Source organism: Orbicella faveolata, unplaced genomic scaffold (assembly GCF_042242905.1).
Source record: "Orbicella faveolata isolate gen_17 unplaced genomic scaffold, um_ofav_v1 contig_25, whole genome shotgun sequence".
NCBI lineage: Eukaryota > Metazoa > Cnidaria > Anthozoa > Scleractinia > Merulinidae > Orbicella > Orbicella faveolata.
Genome location: NW_028301553.1, coordinates 32,152,075 through 32,177,922, shown reverse-complemented (window position 1 = coordinate 32,177,922; position 25,848 = coordinate 32,152,075). Strand labels below are relative to the sequence as shown.

The following is a 25,848-nucleotide window of genomic DNA, read 5'->3' as shown; positions in this document are numbered from 1 at the left end:
ATCACGAGTTAGTTTAGAGTGCCCGGGACAGGAAAATATCCCCCAAGTTGCTTGAAATCGACCCGAAGTTGGTCGATATCACATTGCGCATAAGACGGTCTAGGCAACTTTTACAGTCTTAAAATAAAGTGGGGCTATATATCGGCCTAGAAGCTTGAAATCAAGCGTTCAGTTCTTTTTCCTCTGTCTATTTCACCAAAAAGCAAAGCCTTCACGAGTTAGTTTAGAGTCCTTTAGACTGGAAAATATCCCCTAAGTTCCTGGAAATCGACCCAAAGTTTGTCAAAATCACCCTCCGCGTAAGGCGATCTCAACTACTTTTTCAGTCTTAAAATGAAGTGGGGCTATATTTCGGCCTAGAAGCTTGAAACCGTGCGTGCGATCTTTTTACCTCTGTCCATTTCACCGAAAACCAAGCCCATCAGGAATTAGTTTAGAGTCCCTAAGACTGGAAAATATCCTCCAAGTTCTTGGAAATCGACCCAAAGTTGGTCAAAATCAGGCTGCGCGTAAGGCGGTCTGGACTTTTTTTTTACTTTCAAAATGAAGTGGGGCTTTGTTTCGGCGCAGAAGCTCGAAGGCGAGCGTGCGATCGTTTTACCTCTGTCCATTTCACCGAAAACCAAGGCCATCAAGAGTTACTTTAGAGTGCCTCAGACTGGAAAATATCCCCCAAGTTGCTGGAAATTGACCCAAAGTTGGTCAAAATCACGCTGCGATAAAGGCGGTCTCAAATACTTTGCTAGTCTTAAAATGAAGTGGGGGTATATTTTTGCCTAGAAGTTCGAAACCGAGCGTGCGATCGTTTTACCTCTATCCATTTTAGAGAGAACCAAGGCCATCAGCAGTTACTTTAGAGTCCCTTAGACTGGAAAATATACCCCAAGTTGCTGGAAATCGACCCAAAGTTGGTCAAAATCATGATGCGCGTAAGGCGGTCTCGGCTACTCTATCAATGTTAAAATGAAGTGGGGCTATATTTCGGCCTAGAAGCTCGAAACCGAGCGTTCAAATATTATCCTCTGTCCGTTTGACTGAAAACCAAGGCCATTTGCGTTAGTTTAGAGTCCGTGGGACTGAAAAATATCCTTTAAGTTCCGGCAAATCGAGCCAAAGTTGGTCAAAATCAGGATGTGCCTAAGGCTGTCTCGGCTACTCTATTAGTCTTAAAATGAAGTGGGGTTATACTTTGGCCTAGAGGCTCGAAACCGAGCGTTCAAATATTTTCTCTCTGTCCATTTAACTGAAAACAAAGGCCATCGCCAGTCATTTCAGAGTCCCTGGGACTGGAAAATATCCCCCAAGTTTCGGGAAATCGAGCGAAAATTAGTCAAAATCACGATGCGCGTAAGGCGGTCTCGGCCACTCTATCAATCTTAAAATGAAGTGTTGCTATACTTCGGCCTAGAAGCTCGAAACCGAGCGTTCAAATATTTTTCCTCTGTCCATTTCACTGAAACCCAAGGCCACAACGAGTTAGTTTAGAGTCCCTGGGAATGAAAAATATCCCCCAAGTTCCGGTAAATCGAGCCAAAGTTGGTCAAAATCAAAATGAAGGTAAGGTGGTCCCGGCTACTCTATCAGTCTTTAAATGAATTGGGGCTATATTTCGACCTAGAAGCTTGAAACCGAGCGTTCAAGTATTTTTCCTCTTTCCATTTCGCTCAAACCCAAGGCCATCACGAGTTAGTTTAGAGTCCTTGGGACTGGAAGATATCCCCCAAGTTCCGGCAAAAAGAGCCCAAGTTGGTCAAAATCACGATTGGCGTAAGGCGGTCTCAGCTACTCTATCAGTCTTAAAATGACGTGGGGCTATATTTCGGCCTAGAGCTCGAAACCGACCGTTCAAATAATTTTCCTCTCCTTATTTCAATGAAAGTCAAGGCCATCACGAGTTAGTTTAGAGTCCCCAGGACTGGAAAATATTCTCCAAGTTGCTGGAAATCGACCCAAATTTGGTCAAAATCACGCTGCGCGTAAGGTGGTCTGCGCTACGTTTTTAGTCTAAATATGAAGTGCGGCTATATTTTGGGGCTAGAAGCTCGAAACCGAGCGTGCCATTGTTTTGCACTATGTTTGGCAAAACGCACCAAACTTGGAAAAATCGCCACACTTGGAAATATGCCCCCCATTTGGAAAAATGCGCCACACTTGGAAAACTGCGCTACACTTGCAAAACTGTGCTAGACTTGGAAAAATGTGCCAAACTTTAAAAAATGCGGCGCAGTTGGTAAAAAGGGGCAATCTTGGAAAAATGCGTTACACTTAAAAAAAATGCCAGACTTGGAAAAAGGCGCCAAATTTTGAAAACTGCGCCAGACTTAAATAAAAAGCGCCACACTTTCAAAAATAGGTTACACTTGAAAAAATGAGAAACACTTGCAAAAATGTCGCACACTTGAAAAAATGCGACACAGTTGGTAAAATGCGCCCCACTTGGAAAAGTGCTCCACGTTTGGCAAACTGCACCACACTTGGAGAAATGCCCCACACTTGGGAAATTGCGCCAAAGTTGGAAAAATCCGCCACATTCGAAAAAATGCGCTCACTTGCCAAAATGTGCCACTCTTGAAAAAATGCGGCACAGTTGGTAAAATGAGGCAACCTTGGAAACATGCGCCACACTTAGCAAAATGCGCCACACTTGGAAAAATGCGCCACACTTGAAAAAAATGCGCAAAGTTGGAAAAATGCGCCTTATTTGGAAAACTGCGCCACACTTAGAAAAATGCGCCACACTTGCAAAGATAAGCCACACTTGAAAATTGGGAAACACTTGGAAAAATTTGCGACACTTGAAAAATTCGGCACACTTGTTAAGATGCGCAACCTTGGAAAAATGCCCAACACTTGGCAAAATCCGCCACACTTCGAAATATGCGCAACGTTTGGTAAAATGCACCACACTTGGAAAAATACGCCAAACTTGGAAAAATGCGGTACACTTGGAAAATGCGCAAAACTTGGAAAAATGAGCCTCACTTGCAAAAATGTTCCACACTTGGAAAACCAGGCAACACTTGAATAAATGCAGCACAGTTGGTAAAATGCGGCACCCTTGGAAAAATGCGCCACACTTGGCAAAATAGGCCACACTTGAAAAAATGTGCCACACTTGACAAAATGCGGCACAGTTGGTAAAATGAAGATACCTTGGAAAAATGCGCCACACTTAGAAAAATGTGCCCCACTTGGAAAAATGCATCACAATTGGAAAACTACGCCACACTTAGAAAAATGCGCCACACTTGCACAAATGAGTCTGTAACGTCTGCAGCGACTGGCAAATTCCAAAACGAGACGAAACGAAACGAGCTCTAGGCGTGTCGCGACAAACTAGTGGGTGGGACTACTTTACAGGTCGTCTTCAAGGGTAGACAAGTAAACCACGGAAAACCAAAGTTGACGGTTATCGGCGATTTATTGCATCAACATAAACGATCGTAAACTGAAATAACAATATGTAACGAATTTCTATCAATTTAGCGGAAAAGTTGCGTAACAAATAGTCAAAACTCACACGAGACAAACTAACGATTTGGAATCGATAACATAACGAAATTGAATAACAATGCATCAAAAAATAGCCAGCGTAAATACTACGCTAAGATACTAAATAAGATTCGATCACAGAAGTACACAATAAAAGGAACTAATTAACAGCTCAATGCTTTCGAGCCTAAAAGGTGGGCGTTCACTCTAGTAACGTTCAGAACACTTTCTTATTTAGACGATTATAAATCAATTAACATTGTACAAATCTTTCTTTGTATTCCTTCGCCCATAGCTATAAAAAACGTAACCTAATCAAAATGACAAAGGTACTCACATATCGGTCCCGCTTGAGTCAAGGGTTAGGAAACCAAAAACATCAAGAGTTCAAGGTTGACAAGACCACGCGAGATGGAAAGAAAAACTACTTTAAAGGGACGCTAACTCAGCTTTTATATGCGCGTGGTGACGCTTAAAGGTCCGATTACAAAACCAATAAAAAAGAAGTAAACATTGTAACTACGTTCGTAACTAAGATAAAGAGACAATTATTAACTAATCAAAATTGACCTTTGTCTAGTGTCCTTAACAGAGTCAAACTTGGAAAATTGGGTGACACTTGGAAAAATGCGCTACACTTCAAAAAATGCTGCAGAGTTGTTAAAATGCGCAACCTTGGAAAAATGCGCCACACTTGGAAAAATGCGCCACACTTCGAAAAATGTACCACGTTTGGCAAAATGCACCACATTTCGAAAAATGCGCCACACTTGGAAAAATGCGCCACGACTGGCAAAATTCACCACACTTGGAAAAATGCGCCACACTTGAAAAAAATATGCCAAACTTGGGAAAATGTGCCACACTTGGAAAACTGCCCCACTCTTAAAAAAAATGCTTCACACTTGAAAAAATGCGGCACAGTTAATAAAATGATCATTTCACCGAAAACCAAGGCCATGACGAGTTACTTTAGAGTGCCCGGGACTTAAAAATATCCCCCAAATTGCTGGAAATCGGCCCAAGGTTGATCGATACCATGCTGCGCTTAAAACGCTCTTGGCTACCTTTTGAGTCTCAAAATGAAGTGGGGCGATATTTTGGACTAGCAAATCGAAACCAAGCGTTCAAGTTTTTTTCCTCTGTCCATTTCACCAAAACCCAAGGGCATCACGACTTAGTTTAGAGTCCCTGGGACTGGAAAATATTCCCCAAGTTCCTAAAAATCGACCCGAAGTGGGTCACTATCACATTGCGCGTAAGGCGGGCTCAGCTACCATTTTAGTGTTAAAATCAAGTAAGGCTATATTTTACTCTAGAATCTCGAAACCGAGCGTTCAATTATTTTTCCTCTCTCCAAAGCCATCATGAGTTAGTTGAGACTCTCCGGGACTAGAAAATATCCCCCAAGTTCCTGGATATCGACCCAAAGTTGGTCAAAATCACGGTGCGCGTAAGGCGGTCTCGGCTACTTTTTAAGTCTCAAAATGACGTAGGGCTATGTTTTGGTCTAGAAGCTCGAAACCCAGCGTTTAGTTATTTTTCCACTGTCTATTTCACTGAAAACCAAGGCCATGTCGATTTAGTTTAGAGTCCCTGTGACTGGAAAATATCCCTCAAGTTCTGGAAAATCGACCCAAAGTTGTTCAAAATCACCATGCGCGTAATGCGGTCTAGGCTACTCTTTCAGTCTTAAAACGAAGTGTGGCTATACTTCGGCCTACAAGCTCGAAGCCGAGCGTTCAATTATTTTTCTTCTGTCCATTTCACTGAGATCCAAGGCCATCACGAGTTAGTTTAAGGTCTTTAGGACTGGAAAATATACCCAAAGTTCCGGGATATTGAGCCAAAGTTGATCAAAATCACGATGCACGTAAGGCAGTCTCGGCTACTCTTTCAGTCTTAAGACGAAATGGGGCTGTATTTCGGCCTAGAAGCTCGAAACCGAGCGTTCAATTATTTTCCTCTGTCCATTTCACTGAAAACCAAGGGCATTACGAGTTAGCTTAGAGTCCCTGGGACTGGAAAATATCCCCCAAATTGCGGGAAATCGACGCAAAGTTGGTCAAACTCACGATACGCGTAAGCCTGTCTCGAATACTCTTTCAGTCTCAAAATGAAGTAAGGCTATATTTCGGGCTAGTAGCTTGAAACGGAGCGTTTAATTACTTTTCCTTACTCCATTTCACTGAACACCAAGGCCATCACGAGTTAGTTTAGAGTCCCTGGGACTGGAATATATCCCTTAAGCTCCGCAAATTGACCCAAACTAGGTCAAAATCACGACGCGCGTAAGGCAGTCTCGGCCACTCTTTCAGTCTTAAAATAAAGTAGGGCTATATTTCGGCCTAGAAGCTTAAAACCAAGCGTTCAATTATTTTTCCTCTGTCCATTTCACTGAAAACCAAGGCCATCACGAGTTAGTTTAGAGACACTGGGACTGGAAAATATCGCCCAAGTTCCAGGAAATCGACCCAAAGTTGGTTAAAATCACGATGCACGTAAGGCGGTGTCGCCTACTCTTTCAGTCCTAAATAAAGTGGGGCTATATTTTGGCCTAGAAGCTTGAAACCGAGCGTTCAATTATTTTCCTTCTGTCCATTTCACTGAAAACCAAGAGCATCACGAGTTAGTTTAGAGTCCCTGGGATTGAAAAATATCCCCCAAGTTTCGGGAAAGCGACCAAAGTTGGTCAAAATCACGATTCACGTAAGGCGATCTTGGTTACTCTTTCAGTCCTAAAATAAAGTTGGGCTATATTTCGGAATAGAAGCTAGAAAGCGAGCGTCAAATTATTTTTCCTTTGTCCATTTCACTGAAAATCAAGACCATCACGAGTTAGTTTAGAGTCCCTGGGACTGGAAAATATCCCCAAAGTTCCGGTAAATCAACGCAAAGTTAGTCGAAATCACGACGCGCGTCGGGCGGTCTCGACTACTCTTTCAGTCTCAGAGTGAAATGGGGCTATATTTCGGCCAAGAACCTCGAAACCAAGAGCTCAATTATTTTTCCTTTGTCCATTTTACTGAAAACCAAGGCCATCGCGAGCTAGTTTAGAGACGCTGTGACTGGAAGATATCGCCCAAGTTCCAGGAAATCGACCCAAAGTTGGTTAAAATCACGATGCGCGTAAGGCAGTGTCGCCTACTCTTTCAGTCCTAAAGGAAAGTGGGGCTATATTTAGGCCTAGAAGCTTGAAACCGAGCGTTCAATTATTTTCCCTCTGTCTATTTCACTGAAAACCAAGGCCATCACGAGTTAGTTTAGAGTCCCTGGGACTGGAAAATATCCCCCAAGTTCCGTCAAATCGACTCAATGTTGGTCAAAATCAGCATGCGCGTAAGGCGATCTCGGCTACTCTATCCGTCTTAAAATAAAGTGGGGCTATATTTCGGCCTAGAAGCTCTAAACCGAGCAATCAATTATTTTTTCTTTCTCCATTTCACTAAAAACTAAGGGCATCACGAGTTAGTTTAGAGTCCCTGGGACTAGAAAATATCACCCAAGTTTCAGGAAATCGATGCAAAGTTGGTTGAAATCACGATGCGCGTGAGGCGGTCTCGGCTAATCTTTCAGTCTTAGAATGAAGTGGGGCTATATTTCGGCCTAGAAGCTCGAAACCGAGCGTTCAATTATTTTCCTCTATCCATTTCACTGAAAACCAAGAGCATCACGAGTTACTTTAGAGTCCCTGGGGCTTAAAAATATCCCCTAAGCTCCGGGAAATCGGCGCAAAGTTAGCCAAATCACCATGCGCATGACGCGGTCCCGGCTACTCCTTCAGTCTCAAAATAAAGTGAGGCTAGGGGAGGCGCGGTGGCTTCATGGTTAGTGCGCTCGTCTCCGGATCGAGCGGTCCGGGTTCGAGCCCTGGCCGGGGACATTGTGTTGTGTTCTTGGGCAAGACACTTTACTCTCACAGTGCCTCTCTCCACCCAGGTGTATAAATGGGTACCGGCGAACTTAATGCTGGGGGTAACCCTGCGATGGACTAGCATCCCATCCAGGGGGGAGTAGAAATACTCCTAGTCGCTTCATGCTACAGAAACCGGGATAAGCTCCGGCCTGATGGGCCACTTGGCTCGCATGCAGACTTTACCTTACCTTTTATATTTCGACCTAGAAGCTCGAAACCGAGCGTTCAGATATGTTTCCTCTGCCCATTTCACTGAAAACCAAGGCCATTACGAGTTAGTTTAGAGACACGGGGACTGGAAAATATCCCCCAAGTTTCAGGAAATCGACCCAAAGTTGGTTAAAATCACAATGCACGTAAGGCGGTCTCGCCTACTCTCTTAGTCCTAAAATAAAGTGGGGCTATATTTCGGCCTAGAAGCTCGAAACCGAGCGTTAAATTATTTTTCCTCTGTCCATTTCACTGAAAACTAAGAGCATCACGAGTTAGTTTAGAGTCCTTGGGACTGAAAAATATCCCCCAAGTTCCAGGAAATCGACGCAAAGTTGGTCAAAATCACAATGCGCGTAAGGCGGTCCTGGCTAGTCTTTCAGTCCTAAAATAAAGTTTGGCTGTATTTCGGCCTAGAAGCTCGAAACCAAGCGTTCAAATATTTTTCCTCTTTCCATTTCACTGAAAACCAAGGCCATCACCAGTTAGTTTAGAGTCCCTGGGACTGGAAAATATCCCCCAAGTTTCAGGAAATCGAAGCAAAGCTGGTTAAAACCACGATGCGCGTAAGGCAGTCTCGGCTACTCTTTCAGTCTCAAAGTAAAGCGAGGCTATATTTCGACCTAGAAGCTTGAAACCGAGCGTTGAATTATTTTTCCCCTCTGCATTTCACTGAAAACTAAGACCATCACCAGTTAGTTTAGAGTCCCTGGGACTAGGAAATATCCCCCAAGTTTCAGGAAATCGACGCAAAGTTGGTTGAAAGCACGATATGCCTAAGGCGGTCTTGGCTACTCTTTCAGTCTTAAAATGAAATGGGGCTATATTTCGGCGTAGAAACTTGAAAACGATCGTTCAATTTTTTTCCTCTGTCCATTTCAGTAAAAACCAAGGCCATCACAGTTTAGTTTAGAGTACCTAAGACCGCAAAATCTCCCCCCGAGCTCCGGGAAATCAAAGCAAAGTTGGTCAAAATCACGATGCGCGTAAGGCAGTCTTGGCTACTCTTTCAATCTTAAAATGAAGTGGGGCTATATTTCGGCCTAAAAGCTCGAAACCGAGCTTTCAAATATGTTTCCTCCGTCCATTTCGCTGAAAACCAAGGCCATCACGAGTTAGTTTAAAGTCCCTGGGACTGGAAAATATCCCCCAAATTCCTGCAAATCGTCGCAAAGTAAGTCGAAATCACCATGGGCGTGAGGCGGTCTCGGCTACTCTTTCAGTCTCAGAGTGAAGTGGGGCTATATTTCGGCCTAGAACCTCGAAACCAAGCGTTCAATTATTTTTCCTTTGTCCATTTCATTGAAAACCAAGGCCATTACGAGTTAGTTTAGTGTCCCCGGGACTGGAAAATATCCCTCAAGTTCCGGAAATCGACCTAAAGTTGGTCAAAATCACGACGCTTGTAGGGCAGTCTCGGCTACTCTTTGAGTCTTAAAATGAAGTAAGGCTATATTTCGGCCTAGAAGCTCGAAATCGACCGTTCAATTATTTTTGCTATCTTCATTTCACTGATTACTAAGGCCATTACGAGTTAGTTTAGAGTCCCTGGGACTAAAAATATCCCCCAAGTTCGAGAAAATCGACGCAAAGTTGGTCAAAATCACGAGGCGCGTAAGGCGGTCCCGGCTACTCTTTCAGTCCTAAAGTAAAGTGGGGCTATATTTCGGCCTACAAGCTCTAAACAGAAGGTGCGATCATTTTTCCTCTGTCCATTTCGCTTAAAACGAAGGCCTTCACAAGTTAGTTAAGAGTCACCGGGACTGGAAAATATCCCCCAGTTTCCGGGAAATCGACGCAAAATAAGCCAAATCGCCATGCGCGTAACGCGGTCTCGGCTACTTTTTCAGTCTTAAAATGAAGTGGGGCTATATTTCGGCACAGAAGCTCGAAACCGAGCGTGCGATTATTTTTCCTCGGTTTATTTTACTGAAAACTAAGGCTATCACGAGTGAGTTTAGGGTACCTGGGACTGGAAAATATCCTCCAAGTTCCTGGAAATCGACGCAAAGTTAGTCAAAATTACGTTCCGCGTGAGGCGGTCTCGACTACTTTTTTTAGTCTTAAAATGAAGTGGGGCATATTTCGGCCAGATTGCTTCATAGTAAGCGTTGAAAATTTTTTTCTCTGTCCATTTCACTGAAAATCAAAGTCTTCTCCAGTTACTTAAGAATCCCTAGGCTGGGAAATATCGCCTAAGTTCCTGGAAATACACTTAAAGTTGGTCAAAATCACTCTGCGCGCAAGGCGGTCTCGGCTACCTTTTCAGTCTTTAAATTAATTGGGGCTATATTTCGACCAGATTGCTCTAAAGTAAGCGTTTGAAAATTTTTTCTCAGTCCATTTTACTGAAAACCAAAGTCTTCTCTAATTAGTTTAGTCCCTAGGGCTGGGAAATATTGCCCAAGTTCCTGGAAATCCATCCAAAAGTTGGTCAAATATACGTTGCGCGTTAGGCGGTCTCGGCTATTTTTTTAGTTTAAAAATTAAGTGGGGCTATATTTCGGCCAGATTGCTCCAAAGTAAGCGTTCAAAAATTTTTCTTTTGTCCATTTCACTGAAAAACAAAGTCTTCTTTAATTAGTTTAGAATCCCTAAGGCTAGGAAATACCGCCCAAACTCCTGGAAATTCACCCAAAGCTGGTCAAAATCACGTTGCGCGTAACGCGGTCTCGGCTACTTTTTCAGTCTTAAAATTAAGTTGGTATATATTTTGGCCAGATTGCTTCAAAGAAAGCGTGCAAAAATTTTTCCTCTCTCCGTTTTACTAAAAACCAAAGTCTTGCTTAATTAGGTTACTGTCCCTAAGGCTGGGAAATATCGTCCAAGTTCATGGAAATCCACCCAAAGTTGGTTAAAATCACGCTGCGCGTAAGGCAGTCTCGGCTACTTTTTCAATCTTAAAATGAAGTAGGGCTATGTTTCGACCAGATTGCTTCAAAGTAAGCGTTCAAAAATTTTTCCTGTCCATTTCACTGAAAATCAGTCTTCTTCAATTAGTTTAGAATCCCTAGGGCTGGGAAATATCGTCCAAATTCCTGGAAATCCACCCAAAGTTGGTCAAAATCACGCTGCGCGTAAGGCGCAAATATTTAAATAGCAATTTCTATTTAAGTTTTTTGTTATCAAATATTTTGTTCTCGGAAATATTAGCTTATCAAGCTACTCTGAAATTCGAGCTTAAATAAAGTTTATGTATGTATGTATGTATGTATGTATGTATGTATGTATGTATGTAGGCGGTCTCGGCTACTTTTTCAGTCTTAAAATTAAGTGGGGCTATGTTTTTGGGCTATGCTCCAAAGTAAGCGTTCAAAAATTTTTTTTCTCCGTCCATTTCACTAAACACCAAAGTCTTCTCATATTAGTTTAGAGTCCCTAGAGCTGGAAAATTTCGCCCAAGCTCCCGGAAATCGACCCAAAGATGGTCAAAATCACGCTGCGCGTAAGGCGGTCTCGGCTACTTTTTCAGTCTTAAAATTAAGTGGGGCTATATCTCGGCCAGATTGCCACAAAGTAAGCGTTAAATTTTTTTTTTCTCTGTCCATTTCACTGAAAACCAAAGTCTTCTCCAATTAGTTTAGAGTCTTTAGGGCTTAAAAATATCGTCCAAGTTCCTGGAAATCCACCAAGGTTGGTCAAAATCACGCTGCGTGTAAGGCGGTCTTGGCTGCTTTTTCAGTCTTAAAATAAAGTCTTGATCAATAACGATTTCTTAAAGCATAAACAAACGAATATTAACGTTAAATGCCGACGTTTCGGCGTCATCGTGACACCATTCTCAAGGCAAAGTGAACAAATAATGCGATATCGATGATTTGATTTCTATAGTCTTCAAATTAACATAATAACAAAGGATCAGAAATTCTTCAAGTAAATACCTTTACGCGAATCGAATCTGTTTGTACGTTTAGGGATGGTTTAAGTTTTCTTATAAAAAGCATCTCCTTAATTAGGCAATCAAATTTGTTAGTACATTTTTTTTTGTATTTTATTGATATTTATATTTGATGAATAAGAGTGACAATAACAATTGAAATTACATTTGCAGATAAAAAAAAGAAAAACTAGATAAACTAATGTGAGTACAGATGGAAAAAAACGAGGAATACTATTACTAGTAAGACTACTTAAGAGGAAAATACTAATACACCCAAAATACTTACTAACTATTTATATTAATGAATAAAACTACGCTAATTTTACTTTTTTGAAGAAACTACATACACTAACACTAGTATAGATGAAGAAAATACATACATACATACATTTTATTTGTTATCAAATTAAAATTACAATTATAACATGCCCGCGGATAGCTGAGCTAATCTAGGCGGGTCATGTTTGGACGAGTTATTAATATACAACTAGGTACAACTAAATACAACTGAAGGTAACAAGAGAACTAAAGAGACTTGAATTGACAACAATGACTAAAGACAACTAATAAACTAACGATATTACAAATAATAATTAACAACAGTTACGACGAGAGGCTACATATACACTAACGCTAAATTATTGAGTATTAATGAATACATACTAGGAGGAAAATAAATTCAGCTTTACTTTTTGAACGATTTCTGTAAGATCAATATAACAGTCTTCTGAAGCTAGAATTTCAAAAAGTATTTGTTTTATTTTCCTCTTAAAGACATTTCATTCCAAATTTTTGTTCCGATTCTAGAAAATGAATTCACTTGAATTGAGAGTCTAGAACTTTGTGTGTAAAAATTATTTGAGACAGAGGATCGAGTATTGTAAGAATGAATATCAGAAATGTCTTGAAAGAGATCTTGAATGTTTCCAGGAGCATTTCTGTGTCTTATTTCAAACATAAGGTTAGCTAAAAGCTTATAATACAAAAATTTTAACGGTAAAACACTGGCATCAATAAATAAAGGAATCGTATGTTGATTTCGCTCAGAAAAATAAGTAAAGCGAAGAGCTCGCTTTTGGAGCTTGAGAAGCTTTTCAAGGTGTGATTTATATGCTTGGCCCCAGGCCACCAAACCATAAGTTAAATAAGGAGTAACTAAGGATCTATAAATAGTTAAAAGAGTTTGTCTTGGCAGAAAGTGCCGTAGTTTACAAATCAATCCTACAGTTCGGCTTATTTTAATAACTACATGATCAATATGATGTTTCCAAGAAAGATTATTATTAAACAAAACAAGAAATACTGTTACTAATAACACAACTTATAAGGAAAATACTAATATACCAAAAATACTTACTAATATATTAATAAAACTACGTCAACTGTTACATTTTTTAGGCTGCCGGCCTAAATACAATTATTTGTAATAAATTTCTTCCACTTTGCGTCATGAAATGTTCGCTTGCCATTAGAATCAGAAATAACCGTTTCGATTTGATATACTGAGGAAACTTTTGCGAGGAAGATCTTTAATGACGGAGGAAATCCTTTATTTCGACAGGAGTAAATGTGTTGTTTTGCTAAGATCAACAGATGGTTGAGAAGATAAAAGTCTACTTGTCTGTTCCAAAGTCCAAACATTTTGTCAACATCTGATAGTGCTTCGATTTTTATTTCTGTCGTGTTTAGCCAGTTAATTAGTTCTCTCCAGAAACTGTCGGAATATTCATATTTTATTAGTAGATGTTCGATAGACTCACTTTCTTTTTTGCAGAAAGTGCACAGAGACGAAGGTACTAGGCCAATTTTGTGGAGAAACTTGTTTGTCCCTAAATATCTATGTAATATCTTGTATTGGAATTCACGGGATCTAGAATCAATGGCTACTTTGAAGGGAATTCGATATATCTCTTCCCATTCCAGTGTCTCGCTGTATGTCTCTGTGTACCTTAGCTGTACAGTTGGTACACTCTCGTTCTTTGAGCGAACTTCGTTATAAATGCTCTTGGATATGACCTTATCCTTTCTTTTCTATCAAAGTTATAATCGCTTGCTTTTGTGAATTTGATAACTCACCGTAGTCAAAAGCACAATTTAGACTTTCTACTAGAAGATTACCTAGAACACCCCAGAATGTTTTATAAAATTCTACAGTAAGTCTATCATTTCCTGGTAATTTGTTTTCTTTAAAGGATTGTAGGCTTTTAAAACATTCTTCCACCGTTAGCTTTCCTTCACAAGTTGCTGCTCTATCTGGTGAGAGTTTAGGAATTCCAGAGTGTTGAAAAAAGGAATCTGCAAATTCTGGTAGGTTACTCTCGAGACCGTATAAATCTGTATAAAAATCTTCAATCTCATTCATAATTGTCTTTGGGTTTGAGCTTAAAGTTCCTTTTTTAGTAAAAACTTTACGGACACAACTTTTGGCCTTTTTATGAGATTCTAAGCTTAGAAAGTACTTATTATTTTTTTCACCCTTCTCGTACCAGGACGCTCTCGAACGAATAATAGCTCCTTTCGAAAGGTAATTAAAATGTGCATCGTACTTACTTTGAAGAATTTCAAGCTGCTCAATATTTCTGCTGACGGATCAGTAGAGCACTTTTCCTGGTACACTTTAAGAAGTGTTTCTATTTCTAGCAATTTGTCTTTTCTTAGCCGTGCTTTCCCTTTACTATATTTTAAAGAAACTTGTCGGATTCTATATTTTATAAGATCCCAGAGCACTCTTTTGTCATTGACCTCTTTAAATTCCCCAATCCAAACGGGTACGCTTTCACTAATAAGTTTTACATACTCGTTATCCTTAGTCAAACTAGAGTTGAATTTCCAATGTGATGGACCATGCTTTTGTTCTTCTATGCCATTAAAAAATAATGTGATTGCTAAATGATCTGACCTTATAGAAGGTATAATTTTAACTTCTTCGACTTCGTCTTGGCAGGTGTCGCTAATCAGCCAAAAATCTAGTCTTCTTTGGATCGAAGGTTTGGTTTGCTTCCAAGTAAAGAGCCTCTATTTCGGATTTCTTACTCTCCAGATATCGATTAAATCCAGATCCAAACAGATTTCTTCAAGAATCTTAACCGATTCTTTTTTTTCTGGTGAACCACCCAAACAGTCCAGACTTGAATCAAAAGTGACGTTGAAGTCACCTCCAATGATAACGTTTTGTTCAGCGTTTGTTATGATGTCGTCCAATTTTTCATATAAATCTTAAAAGTAAGTACACTGATGGCGTACCTTATTTGGTGCATAGATGTTGGCAAATACATATATAACTATTGCATAAAACGTACAACAGTTTTTAAAGACATGTTTCGGCATGCTTATGCCATCTTCAGTTTAATAGAGTGACTAATGATACGTGACACAAGTTATATACTACAAAATATGAATAAATTATTTACAATATGCATTACAAAACAGTGGAAACGGAAATTACAGAGTTAAAAAGGTGTTGAAGTGATGTAACTGTTTGTTAAGGTCAGGTTTGTTCTTACTAATATAAAAGGCTTCTTTAAGTTTAAGATCAATAGAGCTATTCGCTGAGTCTAAGATGCGAAAACAAGAAGGTGTGTACATGCCCCTGCATGAAGAAAATTGAGAAAGATGTTTAAAAATATGCGAGTTTTTATCGCTTACTGTATGTTCTTTAATCCTGGTAGAAAAATGGCGACTGGTTTCACCAATATAACAGGAATTACATCCCGCACAAGTAAATTGATAAACTACCATGGATTTTAGAGCATCAGGAGTACGGTCTTTAAAACTGAACATATTCTTGATTTTGAAAGAAGTAAAAACTAATTTGATATTAAGATCCGTTTCACAAAAACGTTTAAGTAATTGCCGTAGTTTGAGTTCCGTTATTCTAGAGTACTGGCCGATAAAAGGAAGCTTAAAATAGCGTATATTGTTTTCATCATTAACGTTGCGGCTTTTTTGATCAGAAGGCTTGTTAAGATACCGCTTGAAGGTTTTTTCAATGATGTGTGAAGGAAACGAGTTACGTTTTAGAGTGTCCGAAAGCTTGATCAAATCGTTTTCAAAACCGGAAGAAGTGTTGTTGATTTTATAAGTTCGGTCAATGAGAGTACGGACAAGGCCAATTTTATAGCGAAACGGAGTGAAACTAAAAAAATTTGTTAAGAGACCAGTGTAGGTTTTTTTATGAAAAACTGAAAAAACGCAGTCATGCGAAGAGTTGTCAATCAGAACATCCAAAAAGGAAAGTTTACCGTCGTTCTGTTTCTCGAAAGTAAATTTGATGTTGGGATGTTGAGAATTGATGAATTCAAAGAAAGACATGGCATCCCGCTCATTTTTAAAGACGCAAAAAGTATCGTTAACAACAAGTTCCTTATTTCCTTCGATGTTGAAAGCCTTTTTACGAACATTCCGCTAAATGAAACTATCGATATTGCCGTTGACCTTATTTTGAAACATCATCCCAAATTTTCCATCAAAAAACCCGACCTTAAGAAATTGTTTTCATTTGCCACATCCGAGACTCATTTTCTTTTCAATGGTAAATTTTATGATCAAGTCGATGGGGTAGCTATGGGCTCCCCTTTAGCACCTATTTTAGCTAATCTTTTTCTTGGATTTCACGAAGAAACATGGCTAAATAATTTTAACAAGGCCGACATCTTACTCTATAGGCGTTATGTTGACGATACTTTTTGCGTCTTTAAAAATGAGCGGGATGCCATGTCTTTCTTTGAATTCATCAATTCTCAACATCCCAACATCAAATTTACTTTCGAGAAACAGAACGACGGTAAACTTTCCTTTTTGGATGTTCTGATTGACAACTCTTCGCATGACTGCGTTTTTTCAGTTTTTCATAAAAAAACCTACACTGGTCTCTTAACAAATTTTTTTAGTTTCACTCCGTTTCGCTATAAAATTGGCCTTGTCCGTACTCTCATTGACCGAACTTATAAAATCAACAACACTTCTTCCGGTTTTGAAAACGATTTGATCAAGCTTTCGGACACTCTAAAACGTAACTCGTTTCCTTCACACATCATTGAAAAAACCTTCAAGCGGTATCTTAACAAGCCTTCTGATCAAAAAAGCCGCAACGTTAATGATGAAAACAATATACGCTATTTTAAGCTTCCTTTTATCGGCCAGTACTCTAGAATAACGGAACTCAAACTACGGCAATTACTTAAACGTTTTTGTGAAACGGATCTTAATATCAAATTAGTTTTTACTTCTTTCAAAATCAAGAATATGTTCAGTTTTAAAGACCGTACTCCTGATGCTCTAAAATCCATGGTAGTTTATCAATTTACTTGTGCGGGATGTAATTCCTGTTATATTGGTGAAACCAGTCGCCATTTTTCTACCAGGATTAAAGAACATACAGTAAGCGATAAAAACTCGCATATTTTTAAACATCTTTCTCAATTTTCTTCATGCAGGGGCATGTACACACCTTCTTGTTTTCGCATCTTAGACTCAGCGAATAGCTCTATTGATCTTAAACTTAAAGAAGCCTTTTATATTAGTAAGAACAAACCTGACCTTAACAAACAGTTACATCACTTCAACACCTTTTTAACTCTGTAATTTCCGTTTCCACTGTTTTGTAATGCATATTGTAAATAATTTATTCATATTTTGTAGTATATAACTTGTGTCACGTATCATTAGTCACTCTATTAAACTGAAGATGGCATAAGCATGCCGAAACATGTCTTTAAAAACTGTTGTACGTTTTATGCAATATTTATCATTATTGCTAGTATTACGACCTTATGGAAACATATATAACTCCTTGCACAGACGCATTCAAAATTATAAATCTACCATTTTGGTCGCACTTGCAGGATTCTTCTTCAAAATCTAAATCATTTCTAACGAGTGTTATAACGCCGCAATTGAGATTTGATCCATGCGCGAAAAACATTTTCCCATTCCATTGGGTTCTCCATATATTCTCGATTTCTACTGAACTGTACGTTTCTTGGAGGAAAATAATGTCTGCTTTTTGCTTATTCAACCAGATAAACAAAGTTTCCTTTTTTCAAGCGAACGGATTCCACGTACGTTAAGCGAAAGAAGTTTAAAATTCACATTCTCCTTTTTGTTTGCCATTGTACAATTATTATTTAACTCAAAAGAGCTGTTCCCAAACTGGTAGCTCCAAAAGAATAGTCTACGCAGTATACATAGAAGCAATAACACGTACACTCACTAAATAGACATTTTAAACACATATTAAAACAAAAAAACTAAACTAAATAGATAGTAAAAGGGTCTCAAGATTTGAACTTTGGTTTGGACCCTTGGGACTTTGGACTTATTCAGCTATTGTTATAAAACAAAACAAAAAATGTTAGGTGCCAATGAAAAAACTTTGGCGAATTAAATGTTTTGGTGTTCCTTTCCGTTAAATTTTGTTATGCAAGAATTTTATCGCAATTCAAATTACCATTTATATCGCAATATTAGCGGCACGAAAGCAAAGTTAAGACTGATAAATTGCCTATCAGTTGAGTGTTCTTATAGATAGAGATAGCCTAGCCTTATAAAGAGGTTTGGTGGCGCCTTAAACGATAAAAGCCGACCATCGGCTTTACAAAATAAAATGGAAATAAAGTCAATCAAAGGTTTTTACTCAGGAGTAGTTGATCGCTCGCTTGGCAGCAAGTACTCTGGTAATGTGTCTACAGAATATTTACTACTATTTATAATTAGGCTTTTACCTCTGTGTAGTACCTTAGCAATGTTCAGTTGTTTAGCTTTCCTAAAGGCAGCACGTAATTTAGCTCGGTCTTTAGCAGATTCTGGAGAGAGATCCTTGTCGATAAATACAGTCGGGAAGCGGGCGCTCTTCAGCAATTCCTTTCTCTTAAACCACACCGAATCGCAGTCCATACGCGATAGAAAACGGGCTAATATTGGTCGCGGGCGAGGTGTTCCCTGCTTCTCTTCTTCATTCGATGTTGAAGGTATTCGTGTGCCCACATTTGGCTTTCCTGTACGATGAACCGCATGAAATTTGACATCTGGAGGCGCTCCGAGCTCGGTCAAAACTTCCCTCAGCTTCTGAAAACATTCTTCGTTCGTCTCATTTGATTCTTCTGGGATATTATAAAAACGTAAATTTTCCCTTCTCGAGTAATCCTCCTGTTTTATCAGTTGACTCCTTAGTGTTTCGACCTTCTTCTCTAAAGTATCATTCTTTTTAGTGGTGCTGTCAAGTTGCCTTCTTAGCTCTTTGTTTTCTTCTTTGAGCAATCGAACCTCTTCCCATACGCATTTAGAGATTTTGTTGCCTCGCCCAGTTCTTCTTTAACGGACTTCATATTTGTAGTTTAGTTCAGTCTTTAAAGTTTCTATTTCATCGTAAATCTTTGTAAATCCATTTTCAATGCGATTTTGGATGCTTAACAGCCTCTCAAGAATTTCGTCAGCCTCCCCGGTCGATGAACTTGAACCTCGTGGGCGCTTTTTTCCTTCGGTGGCATCTTTAAAATCGAAGTCCAGCTACATCAGCCAAATATTTGTGTAGAGACAGTCCATCTAACCTTTTTGTTCACAGTGCATAACCAAAACTTCAGCTTACAAATCATTAAATCGCCATAGTTTGTGGAGCTATCGAAGCAGTGAGCTCGACGCCATGATGGTCAGCCCTAGTCCATTAGTACATTTGGCAAGCACGTGAAATTGTTCTGAAAGACAAGGTGGTACGTTCGAATTATGTTCGCTAAAGTAATGTTTACAAATTGACAACGATTTTTGTTTGTGTCCATCAACGCGTTCCTGGAGGTGGCCGTGAGTGTAACCAACATATCCTGCATCACACAGGTTACATTGAAATTTATAAACTACACATTGTTGGCTAACAGTGGCTGGCTTGACTTCTCGAACTTTAAGGTCTTGGTTGAGTTTTCTGCTGACGAACACGGGCTGAATGGTGGTCTTGATTTTTGAGCTAAGGTCTGTGAGACGTTTTTTCACTACATAAGCGGAGACCTGATCTTTAAATGGTATGATGATTCGGATGGGGGGTGTAGTCGTGTCGGTTGATGGAATGTGCTGCTGGTCTGCTATCTTGGTATCTACGAATCGCTTGACAGCCAGATTGAATAAGTGCTTCGGGTACTTAAGCTTTAAGAAAACCGTCTCAAGTCGATGGCATTCTTGTGAGAAGTACGACCAGTCGGACGATATGCGGTAAGCACGATCTAACATGGTGGTAATTAGACTGCGCTTGTTCCGAATGTCCACGTGGCTCTGGTAGTGGAGTAAACGGCCCGTGTTGGTTTGTTTTACGTGGACCTTGGTCTTGATTCTGGGTGCTGAGTTTAATAGTTGAACACCGATGAAAGGAAGCGAGGCATTCCGTTCCACCTCCATAGTAAACTTTGCTGATGGGTGGCAATGGTTTAAGATGTCAAGAAAAATTTCGGCTGATGCTATGTCAGGCATGATGGTAAAGGTGTCATCAACATATCGTCGATAATAGGAGGGCAATTTGCAATCTTGATTGAGCTTGTCTTCAATGAAGCACATAAAAACATTGGCGAGCAGAGGACCAAGAGGGGATCCCATTGTGACCCCATCTGTTTGCTCATAGAGATTTCCATTGTACTGAAATAGTTGATTCTTAGTGGCTGCGTTGAGTAGTTCAATTAGCTGGTCTCTTGATAGGTTCAGTTCATGGGTCTTGTTGAACCAGTCATCACTGAAAGCTTTGTCAGCTAAAATCTGGATAGTTTCATCCAGTGGTACATTGGTAAGTAGTAGTAGTAGTAGTAGTAGCAGTAGTAGTAGTATACTTTACCCTCGGATTCTAGAGTAGCTTTAACAGCTAATGTCTCCGAGCTAAAGTCTACATCGGAGAAACAGAGAGATCTATGCAGGAGAGGATCAAAGAACACGACAGGGATATACGACTCGCCCGTACCAAGACCTCCGCCGTTTCTGAACACACCCACGAGACCGGGCACTATCCTATCTGGAATGAGGTCAAGTTTATTGATCGAGATCCTCACTGGTACACACGTAGGGTCAAGGAAGCTATTCACATAAGACTTCACCCTAATAACATCAACAGGGATAGTGGAATTGAAATTCCTGAAGCATGGGTGCCCACGATCAAAAAACACAACAACAGGAGAACGGCACAACAGCGGACCACTGAGGGAACAGCTACTCGTCGGAACAATGGAACAACAGGAGGATCGAAATGCACCAATCACAGCCGACCTTCGTGATATAAATGATACCGTGCAATCAGTCGACCTTATCGCCTGAAGAAGACTAGCAGTAAGCAGTCGAAACGTCGCGATCTACATCTAAAGTGACTACATCATCTGACAAACGACAATACATTTTATTATCGCCCATATTTATGGAAACCGGCGCGCAGTTGGTAAAAGGGAGCTTACGAATCGACGACTTTTGCACGACGCCGCCGTTAGATTGCGTGACATGCTCACTGCGCATGCCTTTCGGAGCACTTCCCAGCTTCGCGCCAAAGTCGACGACGTTGGTGAGAGCGATTTGCCGGCGTCTTGGAAACAAGAGGACGCGAGGTTAGTTTTCAAAGTTTTCTCTCGATACTTCGGGTATTTTTGCCAGATAATTTAAGTATCACATTAGGGGCATGTCCTTGACGTTTGGTTTTAATTTTATTTGCCTGTTTTCGTTCAAGAAATGACCTTCTACAGTGCCATGAGTTCAACCAACACTGAAAGCGGTCAAAGCACGACACGGTATGAATGAAAAGTAAATTGCTGTATGAAAAATCTTTCATTTTAATCACGCTTCACTGAAATATAAGACATTTTTCTAGTGTAAAATGAATTTGAAAGGACTAAAAAGTTGCTTTTTAGCATTCGTGTCGACAGGGACTGGATAGCTTAACTACAGATTTTTCCTCTGTTGTTTTGAGTCGTCTTATAGCCGGCCTAATCTTTTAGAACACAATTTTTTCTCAACTTACAGCTGCGCTTTCTTTTCTGCCATGCTAGCACATTTTGTTAGTCTGTCTTGTGTATTTTTTTCTCGAGCTCCTGAGACAAACAACCAACCAGTGTGATTTCATAAATAAATAGCTTGTCGAGAAAGGGTTACATTTACAGTTAGCAGGAGTCAAAAATGCTAGGCTGCGCATTATATCCTCATAATCTACTTTATCAAGCAGGATTTGAAACGGTAACACTTACGTTTATAGAAATTAAGCTCAACTGATGCATCTATTTTCCTGTTGGCATTAAATTGAAAAATAATCTTCGCACAGAGCTCTATAATTAAGTTTTATTTATTTAGTTGGTGCCTTAGTTAGTTAGTGGTATATTTGATTATTCATTAAGTAACAGTTATATTTTTTATCATCTTTTCACAGAATGTCTAAAATGAAATGGTCATTGAAACATGACACCATATTTGGTCGCGAACTCCTTAGTTGGGAGCTGTGGAAGTACCGTTCAGGCACCAGAGAGCGGGGGAACTGTTTGGAGGAAATATGCAAAATTCTGAATAACATCAAAGATACACAATTTTGCGTTTCGCCAAAGGGTTTGAGAGACCGCTTGAAAATCCTAGAAAGGGATTGCAGGGCCAGAAAGAGAGAGGCCGAGAGGGGCTCGGGAATTTCCCAGGAATATCGAGAGATAGATCAGATCATGGAAGACTATCTAGAGAGAAGAGATGAGGAAGAGGCTTAACAGACCAAAGAATCAGCTGAGGATCGAAACAAGGAGGATCAAGATAAAGTGACAGGGGAGGAGATGAGGGAGAGGGCTATGGAGCGGCTAGCTCAGACTAAGAAGCGAAATGGAAAAGATGAACCGCGAAAAAAACGTCAAAAAAGCAATGACACACTCAGCTATCTCAGGGAGGCAGCAGAGAGGGAATCAAAGTTAAGACAAGATGAGCTAGAGATAAAGAGAAAGCAAGAAGAAGCTACCATGGCTACTCAGCAGGCACTGCTTTCTCAGCTGCGAGATCAACAACAGTTACAGATGCAGCAACAGCAACAGCAGCAACAACAGTTTATGCAGATGATGCAGATGATGCTTAACAGCCAGCAAGCACAATCGCAAGCAATTACTGAACTTTTAAGAAAGGGACAATAGTTTTGGAGCAGCTAATAATGCTGTAGTAAAAGATATTTTGTGCATCTCAGCATTTGAACAGAGCTTTGATTTCTCTCCGTCATTTTATTGTACTCTGATGATAACGCGTTTTACACTACTGATAGGTTGTGTCCTATTTTGACCATGAATTCTTGTAAGAGGCCAAACTGTTTATGTCGCATAACAAGAGTATTTGCAAGTGTATCTTAAGTACAATACATCAAATAAAGTATTCCTCTAGAGTTGGCGGATTAAGACCAAAATACTCTGAGGTAACAGAACCATATAAAATGCTATGCGCATTCTGCATTAACGCACATGTTACGTACATTTTTCCTACAGCACTCAATCCGATTTTAAGGTTCTTTTTAAAATCTAAGAATTTAAAATCATTAACAATGTCCCCGAAGATCCACTCCACAGAAGAGCGGACTGTGCTCATAGCAGTCTCATTGAGGTGTTAAAATCTTGTTGAGCTGGGGTCAGGACACCACCCTTAAAGGGCCTTTGTAGGTGTGCTCGTATCGGATAGGCGGGGTCACCGTACACACAAAGGGGGAGGCCAGTTACTGGACAGTTGGAAAACCTCTGCAATTCTCGCAAGAATCCTGAGGTAGCCAGCATGAAACTGTCATGGCGTCTTCCCTCAACTGGGCCAAATATATTCCCCACTAATCCGTTAGGTAAAGCGAGAGCCTGAAACTTGATGGAGTGGACACGCTTATGGCCGTTGTAGATGGCTCGCTGGTTTTCGTTAGGCCTACAAACTGGACGCACAGTCCCATCTACGAATCCCCAACAGTTATTTAAGGCAGCTCCAGCCTGTTCGATCGCCTCAGCGTATTGGAGAAGCTTGGGAGGAGAGAGCAAATCGTGATTGTATCTTGTAAGCAGATGATGCCACCGACCGTAAATCAAGTCCATTATGTGGTTTGTTATGATGGAAATCTCAGGAACCGGCCTGGCGAAATGATAAACCAAATCTCCATATCGACAAGGATAGGCAAAGCGCTTGAGATACATGCATAATGCAGGTACCGAAGCAACAACTAAACCATTGTAAGTTGTTATCTCGTCAGGTAGCTGTAGCTGTTCAGCAAGTTTATAAATGTCCTCCCTGTAGAAACGAAACTCGGCCTTGCATTCGTCGTTTGATTTCTCGTCTAAATCGAACCTGTCGTAGTTCCAATACGGAAACTCTGGATTTGTTGACTTGTGACAATCGTACAAAAGTACAAATTCTTGTTCGTTTATAAAGTTGCTTCCATAAGCGTATGCGATACAAGCTCTCGTTTCTCTGAAGTTAGGCATTTTGGTTTAAACAACTCACCTTGTCAAAAGATAAAAACAAACTTCAGAAACGGCGGGAAAATTTGCCGGTCGCGCATAAACGTCGTCGTCTTTACTGGGAATCGTAAATTCAAATTTCTACAGGACGACGACGCGGGACTATAAGGTGACCCAACGGCGCCGTCGCGCGAAAGTCGTCGATTCGTAAGCTCCCTAAAAATCCGGTCCCGACAACTTTCTAGTCACTAAGTGAGTTAAATAGAGGCTATATTTCTGCCAGACTGCTCTTAACCAAAAGTTGAAAAATATTTCCTTTGTCCATTTCACTGAAATTAAAGTTTTCTCGAATTATTTTAAAGTCCCTGGGACTCTGAAATATCGCCCAAAATTCTGGAAATAGACCCAAAGTTGGTCAAAATCGCTTTGCGCGTATCTCGATCTCGGCGACCTTCTAGTCGCTAAGTGTCTATATATTTTGGCCTGCTGCTCATAATCAAGCGTTTTTTCTCTGTCCTTTTCATTAAAAGCCAAAGTCTTCTCAAATTAGTTTAGTGTCCCTGGGTCTCAGAAATATTGATTAAAATCCTGGAAATCAACCCAAAGTTGGTTAAATTTACCCTGTGCGTATTCCGGTCTTGGCGACTGTGAGCACAGGCCAAACCGATAGACTTCCACAGGTGACATTCACATGTGTAGATTTGGGGAAGGGCTAAAAGTAGCATCTTTAAAAAGGTAGGTAAGCATTGGTTGGGATTCCAGCACCAAAAACGCGAATGTGGCGCATTTCTAAATGCGCGAGAACTTAAGAAAGAAAAAAAAATTAATTTTTGCGAAATCTTTGCCGTAAAGCACTGTCCAAAAAGATAGACTTCCACAAGTAAAATAGGTTTGGGTAGATTTGGGGGAGGGCTAAAACTGGAATTTTTATCGAGCCCAGAATGATTAGTTTAGGATCGCCACACCAAAAACGCGCGAAAACATACGAGTGAGAAAAAGATATAAATGGGTGAAAAGCTTTAACCCTGGCATTGTCCAAAGCGACAAACTTCCACAAAAGAAATACACGTGTGTAGATTTTGGGGAGGGCTAAAAGTAGCATCTTAAAAAAGTTAGGTAAGCATTGGTTAAGATTCCCGTACCTAGAACGCGAGTATGGCGCATCTCTAGACGCGCAAGAACTTACCAGAGAAAAGAAACTTGATATGGGCAAGAATCTCCAGCCTAAACGCTATCCAAATCGATAAACTTCCACAAGTGAAATACACCTGTGTATATTTGAGAATGGGCCAAATCTAGCATCTTCAAAAACTCCAGTCAGCAAAGTTTGAGATTCCGACACCAAAACTGCAAGTGTGGCGCATCTCTAAACGCGCAAAAACTTACTAGCCAAAAGAAAGCTATTATGGGTGAGCATCTCTCACCCAAGCACTGTCCAAATCGATAGACTTCCACAAGTGAAATACACGTGTATAGATTTGGGGAAAGCTAAAAGTAGCGTCTTTAAAAAGTTAGGTAAGCAATGGTTGGAATCCCCGCACAAGAAAGCGAGTCTGGCGCATCTCTAAACGTGCATAAACTTAAGAGAGAAAAAAGTCGATATGGGCGAGAATCTCCAACCCAAACACTGTCCAAATCGACAGACTTCCGCAAGTGAAACACAAGCGTGTAGATTTAGGGGAGGGCTAAAAGTAGCATCTTAAAAAAGTTAGGTAAGCATTGGTTAGGATCCCGACACCAACAAGGCGAGTGTGACCCATCTCTAAACGCGCCAGAACTTATGAAAGAAAAGAAAGTTGCTATAAGCGAGAACCTCCAACCTAAACACTGTCCACATCGCTATACTTTCACAAGAGAAATTTACGTGTGTAGATTTGGGAAAGGGCCAACTCTAGCATCTTAAAAAAATCCAGTCAGCATAGTTTGAGATGCTGACACCAAAACCGCGATTGCTGCGC

At 40.2% G+C, this 25,848-nt stretch overlaps 1 protein-coding gene and 3 pseudogenes across 1 annotated transcript; 1 reads left to right on the top strand and 3 right to left on the bottom strand.

Annotated features, from left to right (window-relative positions):
- Positions 1–11,347: 11,347 nt before the first annotated feature.
- Positions 11,348–19,949, bottom strand: LOC149109939 (uncharacterized). Its single transcript, XM_089295000.1, has 2 exons — positions 19,171–19,949; positions 11,348–11,599 (listed from the first exon to the last, which is right to left on the bottom strand). The coding sequence occupies exons 1-2, from the start codon at positions 19,947–19,949 to the stop codon at positions 11,488–11,490; spliced, it is 891 nt and encodes a 296-aa protein (XP_089151126.1). The 3' UTR covers positions 11,348–11,487.
- On the bottom strand, positions 18,129–19,090 carry LOC149109940 (uncharacterized; annotated as a pseudogene).
- Positions 19,950–21,871: 1,922 nt separating the features above from the next.
- On the top strand, positions 21,872–22,617 carry LOC149109938 (uncharacterized; annotated as a pseudogene).
- A 199-nt stretch (positions 22,618–22,816) lies between these two features.
- LOC149109937 (uncharacterized) lies at positions 22,817–23,914 on the bottom strand (annotated as a pseudogene).
- Positions 23,915–25,848: the final 1,934 nt, after the last annotated feature.